This window comes from Neocloeon triangulifer, unplaced genomic scaffold (assembly GCF_031216515.1).
Source record: "Neocloeon triangulifer isolate White Clay Creek 2 clone unplaced genomic scaffold, ASM3121651v1 ptg000014l, whole genome shotgun sequence".
Classification (NCBI taxonomy): Eukaryota; Metazoa; Arthropoda; class Insecta; order Ephemeroptera; family Baetidae; genus Neocloeon; species Neocloeon triangulifer.
In genome coordinates this window covers 22,081,970-22,095,398 of record NW_026775556.1, presented here as the reverse complement: position 1 = coordinate 22,095,398, position 13,429 = coordinate 22,081,970, and the positions used below count along the sequence as shown (strand labels likewise).

The 13,429-nt window shown below is 36.0% G+C and overlaps 2 protein-coding genes across 2 annotated transcripts in view; one reads left to right on the top strand and one right to left on the bottom strand.

The window, feature by feature from the left end:
* Positions 1-13,429, bottom strand: part of LOC132201006 (connectin-like) — a 154,058-nt gene that overhangs the window by 34,348 nt on the left and 106,281 nt on the right. Inside the window, exon 5 of the mRNA XM_059626859.1 lies at positions 21-461. Coding sequence (XP_059482842.1) covers positions 21-460 — 440 coding nt within the window. The 5' untranslated portion in view covers position 461. The remainder of the gene's footprint in view (positions 1-20; positions 462-13,429) is intronic.
* LOC132201065 (protein Star-like) lies at positions 3,877-5,213 on the top strand. Its single transcript, XM_059626948.1, has 5 exons — positions 3,877-4,006; positions 4,102-4,304; positions 4,364-4,558; positions 4,607-4,828; positions 5,010-5,213. Exons 1-5 carry the CDS (start codon positions 3,904-3,906, stop codon positions 5,142-5,144), a joined length of 858 nt encoding a protein of 285 aa, XP_059482931.1. The 5' UTR covers positions 3,877-3,903; the 3' UTR covers positions 5,145-5,213.

The following is a 13,429-nucleotide window of genomic DNA, read 5'->3' as shown; positions in this document are numbered from 1 at the left end:
TATAAATGAATCATTCAAACCTGGTCAGCGTGAGTTCTTCGAGGCGGCTGAGGTTGGCGAAGGCGTGCGGGTGGATGATGGGGATGGCCGCGTACTGGATGTCGATGCTCTTGGCGTTGGGCAGGTGTTTGATGCCGCTGGTGGGCACGTAGTCGAGGTTGCCCTGCGGCCGCACCAGCAGCTTGAACTTGACCAGCTCGGACTGCGACGAGAACAGTTCCCACGTCGGGTCGTCGCGTTTGATCTCGTTGAAGACCCAGCAGGACGCGTCCTTGGCCATCAGCCGGTCGTTGGTGTCGCAGTAACAAAACACTTGGCCGTCCGAGGGCATGTCGCACGCGTTCGGGTTCAGGCGTCGCTCCTCTGAAGACTTGGAGCGGCTTCGCGATCGCGATCCATTCGTCAACTCGGGGTTCAGCACCAGCAGGGTGCAGATCAGGACCATCAGCTTGAAAGCCATTCTGCAACAAATAAAAGAAACCGATGATAATTATAATTTTGAAAACGATTTATTTATTACTATATTTATTAATATTTATAACGATTTTTATTTACTGTGGAAAATTTTTGTGGAAAAACTGGAATATGAAATTTAATATTGATGTCATAATAAAATTTAGAAAAAAAGTAATATTTTAAGTAAAAAAAGTTCAATTAAATTTCAATAATTGTAAATCTAGTGTGCACAATAGACTAATAATTTAATAATGAAATTTTGTTTTCTATCTCTTTGATTTGCTTTTTAAAACTCGCAAGTCAAATTTGAATTATGTATAAATAATATTATACAATAATTATAAATATTATTACAGCCCCCTTGCATTTGTTCTATGAATTTAATTTTTTTTTTTTTAATTAAGTATATTTATTTGAAAAGAAAATTACAAGTCCGGCCAACTCCAATCGGAGTTATCGGCCGGTGCTTATGCGACTAAAGCGCAAGGCTGAAAGCCAAGCACTTCAGCTCATTCACATATTTTTACATGCGAGTTTTTTCTTCGCGGAAGAAGTTTTATTTACACTGTTTCCCCCCTTTTTTTAATTTCCAATGAGAAATTGAACAAAATTTACAAAAATCCTTAAAATAACAATTTTAAAGAAGAATATTTTGAAAATATTACTAACAAAATTTTGATTGAACCACTTTGTTAGCGGTAAACAATCCAAAACTCGGTCAATAATTGAGAATGCGGTCGAAAATAGAGTCTGGTCGGGAACTTTTCCATTAGCAATGCAATTACTTTCGCCTGTCCAGATTCAATTACAAGAGAGTAGCTCGCGTGCGTATATAATTAAACGGTCGGAAATGGAAATCGAGCATAGGATTATATTCGCTCGGCTAGACCCATAGTCAAATTAACAAAGCAGGCAAATAATAAATCTGCCGGCGAAAGAACTAAATATAGGTGTGGTTGCGCGAAAATTTATGCACGTTGGAGCAAAAGGAGGGGCGAAGTCTCGAATTAATTGCACGGACGAGAGAGTGAAACAAGTTAGATCCAGTACGAGCTTTTTAATTAGCTCCGAGTATGAATAATTAAGCGTGAAAATGAAACCTCTTTAGCAAACGAAAACTTCTAACGATAAATAATTTGACGCAGGAAATTTGGAAATTGCGACTCAAATTTGGCACGCAAAACGCCGCACATTAAATTTAACCGCGGGTTACTCATTAAATATGCTGCCGGCGTGATAAATATTTCAACCGCTCTTTCTCTGCGTCCGCCCTAAAGACTAATATTTACACATCGAAAGCACCCACGACGTGCGAGATAAAATTTATGTCTATCTCTGGACTAGAGCGGCATTATTAGCGAAACCGCACTAGCTTTTATCATCTCTCTCTGACAATGGGTGTGGGTGCGATTTTTTTTTAATTCCATCCTTTGCGGTTGTAATTTATTTCAAAATATTTTGTGCTAACCGCACGAGCAACTTTTGTTATATGGTTTAGCTCGCCTCCCAGTTGCAAACTTTATTGTTCGTGGCAAAATCTAGCCGGTGTGTGCAGAGCTAGTGACAAAGAATGTGCCGAACAACAAACTATGCAGGCCTCACATTGTGTGCGGATTTTGTGATTTATACTGCAAGCTTGTGTTCAATGGAATTGTTAGATGGCACGGTTGCGAATAAATTTATCACCAGGTTTATTGTATCAAGCCGAGATCGTGTTTATACAACGTCAGAGATTATTATGCGTTTATTTGTGGATATTTGGGAAATGAAAATACTAATTCACATTCAGAGATCTTGTTTAAAAGTATTCGTACAAAAAGTTTACAAAAAAAGTTTAATCAAATGAAAAAAGAGGGAAAGAGTAACATTTTTGCCTCACTATCGATTCAGTTTTTCATGTGTTAAAAAGAAAGTAAACTTTTAAATTGCTTAAAATTTACATAGAATCAACTAAAAGATTAATGAAAAAAAGTTTCATCTCCATGAAAGCTCTGTTTACGTCCATCGAACAGTCTGAACGTTAAAACAAATATAAAACTCTAAATACTATTCAACTCCTAAAAAATATTAATGAAATTTTCAAATTATTTTATTTGCCATTATTTTCAAATTTTAAAACAATGCCAGAATGTAGTTTATTTAATTCTTTTTAATAAAATTTTCAAATTCTTAAGATTTCATTGATAAACAGAAGAAAAAATAGTTTTCTACTATTTGTTGTTTGTTATGATTTCCATCATTCTCCTTCCATTAATTTTTTCTAATTGGAATCAGTCTGGATTTTAATATACATTTTTTGCTCAAATAAAACAAAATACACAATAATTTTGAAGGGTGCAATGGTCACCGTCCTAAAAAATCAAATCATAAATAAAATTGCTGATTCTCCCTTTCAATTTTTTTTTTAACAAATTAAGCAATATTTATATAGAAGTATAAAATTATATTTTGATTATTTCTCAACACTATACCCTTGTCAGAAGAGACTTGGACTGAAATGGAGATGAAGCATATTTTATTGAACTAGAAGAAACCCTGCTGGGATATATCGAGTGACACCTAATTATGCGTTTGTGCGCGCAAATTCAATTACCCGCAGAGTCCATGCGTCGCCCCGTAGATATATCAGTATATCACGGCCAACAACAACAGCAGCAGGACGATTGAATTACAAAAGGCAATAAGCTGCTCCTGAAACGTTAGACCTTAGGCTTGAAGGGTCATTTTTCTTTTCAGTATAACAATTCAAGCTCTGACTACATAAATAAAATATTGTGTATAACGCATTGTTATATTTCGAGAGCAGTAGGCAAGTATTTCGCTGGGACGCTGATGGTGCAGGCATCGGCATTGACACTTTTGACAAGGAAGAGGCCTCTCATAGATCTAAAAAGTATGACCATCAAAAGGAAAGCAGCTCCAGCGAAAGTGGTTTTTACATTAATTAGTCTTTGATCTCCAATGCTATTATTGGATGACTAATAATGCGATTGAAAGGAATAATTTTTTTTGTCTTAGAATGCAAGAATGCATCATAATTTTTTTGGAAAATATAAAATTGTTCCAATTATCAGCAAATAATGTTAAATTTATTAATTAAAATTTTTAACAAACCCCCTAGTTAATTAATCCAGAAAAATTCTAATTTCAAGAACGTGTTTTTTTACAGGCCAAATGAATAATTGCAATGTAATTTTGCAAAATATCAAATTATTTCAAATGAATCGCATTTCATTAGCATTTGTGATAAACCAGAGGTTGTAACCGTATCTTCAGTTACATTTTTTTTTTTTAGGTCGACAGCTTTTACGTAAAATATTGGGTTTCCCGGAAAAGGAATCGTTTCCTGCATTGGAGCGAGATGCATGACGCGCTTGTATAAAAATTTGCCAGCGTGATTTGTACGTGGTGTTAGCTCGAACTCGTCCTAGTGAAAAGTGTGCCGCAATGCAAGTTTTACAGAAATATTATTGTCTGTTCGTAGGAACAATAGTATTTTTTGTAGTATTTCTTATGCACCAGCACTGTAAACGCGATGAATCTCTAAGAGGTAAATTATTTTCAATCAACAAAATCTCTAATAAATGAATTTAGTTCTTTAACATTTTATTTAACTTATAATTTTTTAAATTTATTAAAATGTAGAACAACTGGAAAATGATGATATCGGCAGTAAGAAGAATTACGACGGCTTGGATGAATATGACAAGAAATTGATGAACCACGCGAAAAACATTTTGATCAAACCGAATGGCCACTACGTCCCTTACGTTCTTGGAAACCCAAATGGAATTGACTATTCTCAAGAAGGAACGGCGATTTTCATCCACTCGCTCATGAAGAACAAAGTATTTTATTAAGAAATGAAATTGAATTCAACCAAATCGAAATATTTGATTGTAAACAGACGAATGGATATTTCGTCGAGTGCGGCGCCTACGATGGCGAGACCTACTCGAATACGCTGGGACTGGAGAAAAATTTCAACTGGACTGGTTTACTCATTGAAGGTGCACCCAAAAATATTGACGTTATGTTGAAGAAGAAGAGACGAGCGTGGATCGCACCGACTTGTTTGAGCACCAAGAGAAAATCCATGACAGTATTGCTGAAATAATTAGATATTTTTTGCCTAGTATTTTCCGTTAAGGTTACTTTCAATGACAACATCAACGGAGGAAAGATTGTGGATGCCGTGAATGGAAGCATTCCGCAGTCCAAGGAGGGAGTGAACGTGGACGTATTTTGCGTCCCTTTCAACACTTACATGAAAGTGCTGGACATAAAGCACATCGACTATTTCAGTTTGGACGTGGAAGGGCACGAATACGAAATTCTGCAGACGATAGATTTCAAGAAAGTAAAAATTGATGTAAGTTATTGAGTTTTTACAGATTTTGGATTGCGCAGTTTTATTTTAAATAATATTTTTATAGTAATTTTTATTTTTAATGAGCATAAACATTATTAATCATAGAGCGTTTATCTTTATTCGCTCCGTAATTAATGTTTCCTCTGAATTTCCTTTTTAATTGCAAACTCGAATTTTGCAGGTAATGGTTGTTGAGCATTTTTTGGCTGGAAACAAATCCGACGGAATTCTCCGCATAATGAAAGAAAACGGCTTTAGTCTGGTTAAAAAAATGAAACTCGACTTCATCTTTGTTCACAATGGAACTTCACAATGATCTTTTTAATTATTTTGTACGTGAAAGACTATTAATAATATTCTATATAATTTAAATAAAAAAATAAAATTAACAATATAACGGCAAAGCTTTCAAGTGAACTTCATTTTTTATGCATGTTACGTTTCTAAATTACTTGTGTCTGTGAAAAAATAGAAAGCAAAATAGGAACCACATTGATCTGTCAAGTGATATGATTGCATGGATAGAATAATAGCCTCACATAATTAACCTTATTATTTTCTAGCTTGCTAAAAAGACTTAAATACGTTTCGCATTTAGTTGCAAATTAAGTTTATTGGTGTACCACAAGGCAATCTCTGCCTCTCGAGATGCATCATCCAAATATTCAAAAATTATAATTGAAAAACTACAAGATTTGAGAAGAGAGAAAAAAATAATAATACACTTAACAAGCTTTTCTTTTCAGAAAAAAAATATCAACATGTTAAATTTTATTCTTTAGAATAAAAACTGATACAAAAGATTTTCTTCTATCGCGTTGGCGAATAGAAAAAAAGCCCTTATTGTTAATTATTTTTTCTGAGAACTCATTTGACTGAAAAAGCGATTAAATATTTACATAGTGTTAAAAAAAGTGGCCTCTGTTTACAATAAGCAAACCAAAACACGTTAACAAAGGAACTCATTAAATTTATTCCTTCCCTCTCATTAAGCAAGTTTTTGAAAGAAAACTAGATATGGGCTTTACAATGTTTAAAAATTTAAAACAATTAGAAGACTTGTGCGCCACAGTAAAGAAAGCTAGGATTTGCTGGCACTTAAAATACCAATTAAAACTTAAAATACTATAAAAATTTCTTATATTGGTGAAAATAAATATAATTTTGAAAATTTCCATATCATGAATTTTAAATAAAATAATTAAAATAAAAGTTATCAATAATGATGTTTAGCCTTAAATATTATTTTTTCAAACTTTAAGGTAAGCCAAAGGATTTTTTTAATAGCCTACTAAATTGAGGATACTAATCTTGTGTTCGTTTCTCTTCCTATATGTTCATCAAAGGTACACTCTGTTGTCTCCGTTTTAATTTTTTCATGAAATCCATATCAAGTTTGAATTTCAAATTTTCAAAAACAACCTTTACGTGTATTAAAAATTCTCCCAAATGACTAAAGAAAACTCGTTTCAAACCGTAAGCGCTTGTGCACATAAATTCAATTTTAAACACATTTGGAAGGAGTGGAGAACATTCTATGAATAATGATGAGCCATACTTCAAGTATCCGATTTTCCAGATTACCCTAAACACGTGTCGATTTCGAAGCGCGCTGTGCATGGCTGGCGATATTATGACGCTGCCGGGTGATGGGAAACATATTGATTTCGGTGTCTGATAAGCAAATACCTCCGGACCTAATGCATATCATGATGATGCTGCGAGGCCGGGCTGCTCTCGTCGCCTTTGTGTGTCTATGAGGACAGAGAAGAGACGCAAACAACCAGACTTGGAGTACCGACGAATGGCACACATAACTTTGGAGGTATAATGTTTGGGGTCAAAGTATAGGTTAAATGTATATAAAACGGAGAGAGGTAGTTTCCATTATGGTGAAGGAAGCTTGTGGCTCTTGTTGACAAGATGCTTGACATTGTTTGTTTGCATTCGAAATAAATTGGAAAGTTCTTCCGTGCCGTGCACTTCGCCTTTTGTTCTATTCAGCAGAGTCGGCGTAATAATAACGACGGCGGGTGCATTATTGAAATTCGAAAAGTTCTGCATTAATTACGATCTTGCGCTCATTTATGTATGAGAGTAGAGCAAAGTGCTGCTGAGCGAGCGGTTTTGGCTGAATGCATCGAGACGACCAGGAGAGAAATCAATACACACCTTCTAAGGCAGCGGATTTGAAAAGTTTCATTCATTTCTTGACTTCATTTAACCGTGCAGCTTTACCAATAGAGAATCCGAAAGTTAAATTTAAAATTGGTGAAATCTTGACGGAGAAAAATAATTATCTTGCAATACTTCTGCACTCAAAAGTTCAAACTTATAAAATTTGCAATGAATAATAATTTCAGAACTAAGTTTTAAATTTTATAATCATTTTTTTAAACGAGTCATGACTTCAAAATTGGCTTTTAATAAGTATTTAAATATCTTTTTGTTTAAGCTTTAGAAAATTTAAAAGAAAATTTCTAGTCAAATACGTTTTTCAAATAATTTAACGCGGATTTCTATAAATCCAATTGAAGGTCAATTGACCCTTTTTTTCACGAATTCTATAAAAAAAAATTAAAATCTGATATAGATATTTTACTGTTCTTTAAAAAAATTCCAGATTGAGGAAAAATTATAATTGGGTTGATAACAATTTTGGCCAAAAATAAACTATTCATCAGGTTTCCTAATGATACTCGCAATCAGAGATGATGATCGACTGCATGTATAATCGGATTAAGAGTATATTTCCTTATAAGGATCATTAATAATTTCAAGAGAAGTTATTTTCGGAACCTGGAGCCTTCTTCAGCGTTGATTAGCACTCGACGAAATGCCAATTTCGAATATAATATTAAAGGATTACACTTGAAGCCGATCTTCACACCTGAAAGAGAAGAGAGATAATATTGCGCCTCTTTTGATTTTGCTCTCATCTCCGCACGCGCTGAAAGACCAGCCCTCCAGGCACTCATTTTCCTCATTTCAAGTCGGCAGCGAATGCGATGCCATTAGCAGAATTAGTCGCGAAATGATATATCTTTGAGGAAAAAAATCCTCCTGACAAGACTGAAGGAGAGAGAAAAACTTTCAAAATGATTTTATCTCCAACTTGTATCACACAAGTCCTAAAAATAAAACATCTCTACTTCTTGTAGGTGTATTTATTATCCAACTTAAAGAGCATCTCTTCTTCTTCAACATCAAGGTGGAAAGTTTTTATTGCCTTATAAGTTTTGCAAGTCCAGAAAAAAACGTTCTCTGTTTTAAAGAGAGAGAAAGCCAGTCCGAGTTGGTTAATTAAAACCATACGAGCGCTTTAAAGTGTAGCTTCGGGCATGAGAAATATACAATTTTGGCTGATTAGACGCGTAGATAATGATGTGGGGCGAGCAGGCAACACATTTATACGCTTCTTTAACACCTTTATGCGCTCGTGATATGGCTGCACGCTGGGCAATTTAAGTTGGTGAGGAGAGAAGAATGAATATCATTAACGTGGACACGGCGCGGTGCTAAATGGCGAAATTAAAATGAGCACCAGAGCATAAGCACGTCGCATTTTTCAAGATGAAATGGGCGGACAGATTTATTATGAGAACTAGATGTGAAGTGAAACGTTTTTGTCGGTGGACAGACTGAATCGTTTAAATTAAAGTTTCAAATCTGTGTCAAGATAAAAAAAACTAGATTATAAAAAAATATATTATTTATGAAAGAAAGTTTGATTGAGTTTTAAACAAAGTTAGCAAATGATAATTTTTTTTTAATTTTGTAGAAAAAAATTATCAAATTCAATTAATGAGTTTCAATGAACCGGCATAAGCAACCGAATAAAATAATATATTTAATTTCAGGATGAGAAATAAAAAGCTGACAAAAGTGAGACAATTTTTACTATCATCCTCATTAATGAAAATGTAGTTTAAAATTTTATAGCTTTTTTACATTCTCTCCAAATTTTTCTAAAAGAATAAATGAAATTACCAATTTATTTATGTGTATGACTCACATTTACGCATGCGGGCGCAATTTGAAAGTGCCTGTCCTCGGCCTGACCGATGCCTGCTCTCAGCCGGGTTTTAAATTTATTTCGAATATGAATAGAAATTTATGGGCTCAGTCGGTTCGCTCTTCGAGATAAAGCACGGCGACGAGGATCAGATGGTGTTTGCTCAAAATAATGTATGTATGATAAAGTTGTCGTTCATAAATTCATATTCCAATCTCTGCAGGAGAGGCTGCTCTTCGGCACACGTCTCAAAGCCATCGCCACTGAATAAATATATATCTTTCTATCTCTCTCTCTCTCGGCCCAGCGTATAATGTATTATATGGTGAAGGCGACTTATTGTATGTAATAAAATATACCGGGAGCGGAGAGTGGCTCGGGCCAGAGAGAGCTTATATTTCAGATTCGGATAACTTTTTGCCGCACAGGTATATCTCTCTCTATCACCTTTGGCACGAGAATAGAACGTATCTCTTCCAGCGTTTTTGCTTATTTTTTTTCTTCTTTCATCCGCTGCAAAGTGCACCTTTATCTCCTTCTCAGCAAAACCACCGCGGAGCTAGTTTTTGTTGCGAAACTGCTGATAAGTTTTATAGATCATTTTCGCAGATGATTCGGTTTGCTGCTCGTGAATTGAATTTGAGTGAAAGAATCCCTTCGGCTGCGAGTAATAAGGCTTTGCATGTTTTGCGTTCAATGCAGAAGAAAGCTTATCTTTGAAGAACGAGTAGGTAGGCGAAAAGAACGCGAGAGATATCGGCAGCCTGTTGGACGCGCTTGATGCGCGTATTGCATACTTTAACTTTCGATCCAAGAGTCGTTAAACTGCGGCGTAAACTGCATCTGACGGTTTTCTCAATTTGCTTCTTTATACCAGGTGTTCTTTAGTAAGTGTATCTAATCGGCTCGGGAAAATTAAGCCTGACAAACTTCTTCCTTAAAAAAACCAATATAAAATTAAAAATATTTTGACATAATTTGAACGCTGATGGTTACTAAATCGATTTCTTAATTATTGCAATTAATTGAGCAATCTCCTTTAATTACTTAAGCAACTAGCCACTTAAAGTTTTTTATTAATTTTGAGAAAATTATTTAAAATAAAAATAAAATTGTCAAATTCACTTGCTTTTTTAAAAGATATTCATTTAATTATTTTCCCATGTGAAAATTATTGTTATTTATTTCCAATCAATTATGTTTTACAGCTGAAATTACTTCGCTCCACGTTTTTTCTGAAAATAATGTAGTGATCTTAATTAGATTTAATTTAATTCAATGCTGAAAACCTCATTTATACACAAAAACGTTTGTCACCAAAAATATAAATTACGACGTCGAGATGCTTTTGAAATGTCACCCACAAATCACCTTTGCTCAAAAGAAAATACATCTCTGCCAGACGGGTGTGAAGCATTATGAAGTCATTTCACGTCTCTGTTTTTCATACATATATGAAAAATACACATTCAGAAAAGACGTTCCGCTCTACCTTCGCGACTGCGAATAAAAGAGGCCGACAAAGAAAAGAAGAGAGACGAGTCCGATGAATAAATCAAGTGGAAAATATTCGCCCCGGCGGCGGATGACATTTTCCCATAGGAGAGCAGAGCCCACGTGCCGCAGCAACAAAAGCAGCCGCTCGTGTCGTCAATCAAAAAATAGCAAAGGGGAAAACTGAGTTTTTTTTGTTTTTCTGCGCTTGTAAACGCAATTAAAATTTAATTCGGCGGCCACGTGCCGAGCTACTTTGCACAAATACAAATTTATGTATACACGTCGGAGAGAGAAAATTTAGAGCCGGGGCTATAATATCGAAAAAGCCAGCCAGAGAGTGCATCAGCGCACACATGCTACTCTCCCTCGGATGATACGGCAGGGGTATTATTATGCTATGTTGAACTAATCGGCGCTTCATCTACCCCCGTTTGTATGCGCCATGATATTTTTCATCCCCGAGTGCCGCTGCTGGTGTTGTTAAATCGGGCGAAGAATAAACTGGCATGGCCCGAGAGCTGCTTAATGGGGGCCTCCGGACTCCTGACGCACTCTCGCTCTCTCGTTACCACCAATCACGTCACCACAGCCCTTAATGCCGAATAAGCCTGCTCATTGGTCAAACCCTGAGGGAAAACGCTGCGCCGTGTTTAGGCGTGCGGAATGTCGCTGCGAGTAATCGGCGTCGCGCGCGCGAGATCCAATTTCCTCGCGAATTCGCGCTGCTTTCGACAGGGGCGTGTGCGCAAATTGCACCCACTTTGGCAGCCAACTTGAGTGATTAGATGCGGGCGGGTGTGCTTAATGCGGAGAGCGATAGCAGCAAAAAGCGTCTTTTGACTTATGCATATGGTGTGTTTGCAGGAGAGAGAAAGGCAAGAGCTGGCGCGTCAATTACGATTTCGAGCCTCCACGGCGTCTCTTAATGGATTTAAACATGCAAAGTGCACGCGACTGTGCAGAGAGATAATTTGTTTTGAAAACGACTCCGTGTCAAGTTGTTGGAAATTATGTATTATGGTGTCACATAATTATGCTGCTTTTCATGCCACATGTTGTTAGTTTGTTTAAAACATTAAAAATTACAATTTTCGTGTTTCTAGAAATTGTTGAATTATTAATTTTAATGTGCTCGGAGGGAAACTTAGAGCCGATCTTCAAAAATCATAATAGGCTGGCCAAAAGACTGTTTGAATTTTTAGCTCCAAACTAGCTTCAACGTATCTTTTAGAATTGTGTGATTCCGATTAAAAAATATTTCTTATTTAATCAAATTTAGATTTAAAGGACTTTTCCTCTAAAAAGTGACCTTCTTGAATTATTTAAAGACTTCCTATAGAGTGAATAAGAATAGGAACAACTGATTCCTTGATAATAAAAAATGTTCTTTGCGTGTAAAAATGGAACTGCGTTAACAATCAAGGAGCAAAAACCGCGTTTTCTTTTCTTTATCCATGAATGTCTATTTGATAATGAGTGCAATCGCTATCTTAATTCTGAATTTCAACTTTATGATATCATATCAACATCTATTTCTCATTTTTCTTAAATTTATTTTCTAAAACATCAATGATAAAATTGATATGGCACGCGGTTTATGTGTAAATTTAACAAACACAAGAGAAAATTAATTTTTAAATAAAGTGCTCCTGGTCCTTTAAAGAAAGTTCATTAATAATCATTTTAAAAAATATATATAAAATTAATAAAATATATTCATTTTCATTGTTATATAATAATAAAAAATTGGCCAAAAATAAATTTTATTGCTTATTATTTTGAATTTATACTAAAAAAAACTAAATGATACATGTTTGGTCCATATTATTTTGACAAATGAGACTTATTGTAGCCAAGAAGAAATTAATTCTAGCAACTCCAATTTTCTTTCGAATGAGGGACGACTTCATTGTTTACAAAAGCGACATTGAGAAGGAATAATAAAAATTGAAGCAAACACGGCAAAATTAAAAATTCCACGGTCCCCACGCAATACGCTCCTTTTCTTTTCCCCAATAAAGGCGAAATATTAAAAAAAAAAAAAAAAAAAAGAGAGACGAAAAGAAAGATATTTTCATCGCTCGGTCGATTTTCCAGCGACTTTTCCCGGTGGTAAGTCTTTCTCTCCCGATCCCTCTCTCTGCTTTCGCTCTAATCACGCAGAAAAAGCAGCGGCGACGTTCTCGAAAAGGTACCTACACGTCTCCTGAAGGCAATATTAACTGCCAGCAGTGCACTCAAACAAACCCAGCCGACCAAACATGTAATGTCGTGGGCATCGACTTCTGCATTCCAATGCCGGAGAGTAAAAGTAGTAGAAAAAAAAGCACCCACTGCTAATACATCTCCGATACAAATGGGTCCGGTGGCTGCAGCCGAGCAGGGAAAAAGAGAAAAGGAAGAAGAGGAATTCTCGCGGCGCAAACTTTGGCAAACAGGCGTAAATCATTTTTGCCTTTCACCGACTTGCAATATTTCGAACGGACACATGAGGAATGCGTGTTTTTGTACGTGCAGAAATCAATAGAGCGGCACTCTCGATTATTTTCCGAAAAAAGAATAAAGTGAAAATGGTTGTGGCTAAAACGCGGTGCTTGTTCCGTCACGCGGGTCATTATTTCCACCGAGAGCAATTTGCACGAGTGGATTTATTTTTTAAATAAAACATTCAATTTTATTGCGCTGGCTAATGTTGCAGAGCAAGGGTCGCTCGGCCGGACGGACCGAGCGAGCGACAAAGCTAGAGCCAAATTCCGCTCAATTTAATTCAACATACACATACGTGGACGGTCCAGCACTCGGGCCCAGGTTATTTATGTGTCGGTTCAAAGTGGGTGCCTGCCCGGCAGAAAGAAGCAAAGGACGCGAAAAAATTCACCGACGGGATTTTATTTAACTCCCAAGGACCACTTCCGTCGGGCTTATTTTTTTGTGGGAAAAGAAAAAATCTCTTGAGTTGGACAGCCGGAAAAAGTGTTGAATTCGTTTCAAAATAGAGAGAGATTTTCTCTTCATAAATGTCTGGTTTTCCGGGTGAATTAAAAAAATTCACTTCTGCCAAATGGACAGGCTTTCAATATACTCTGGAA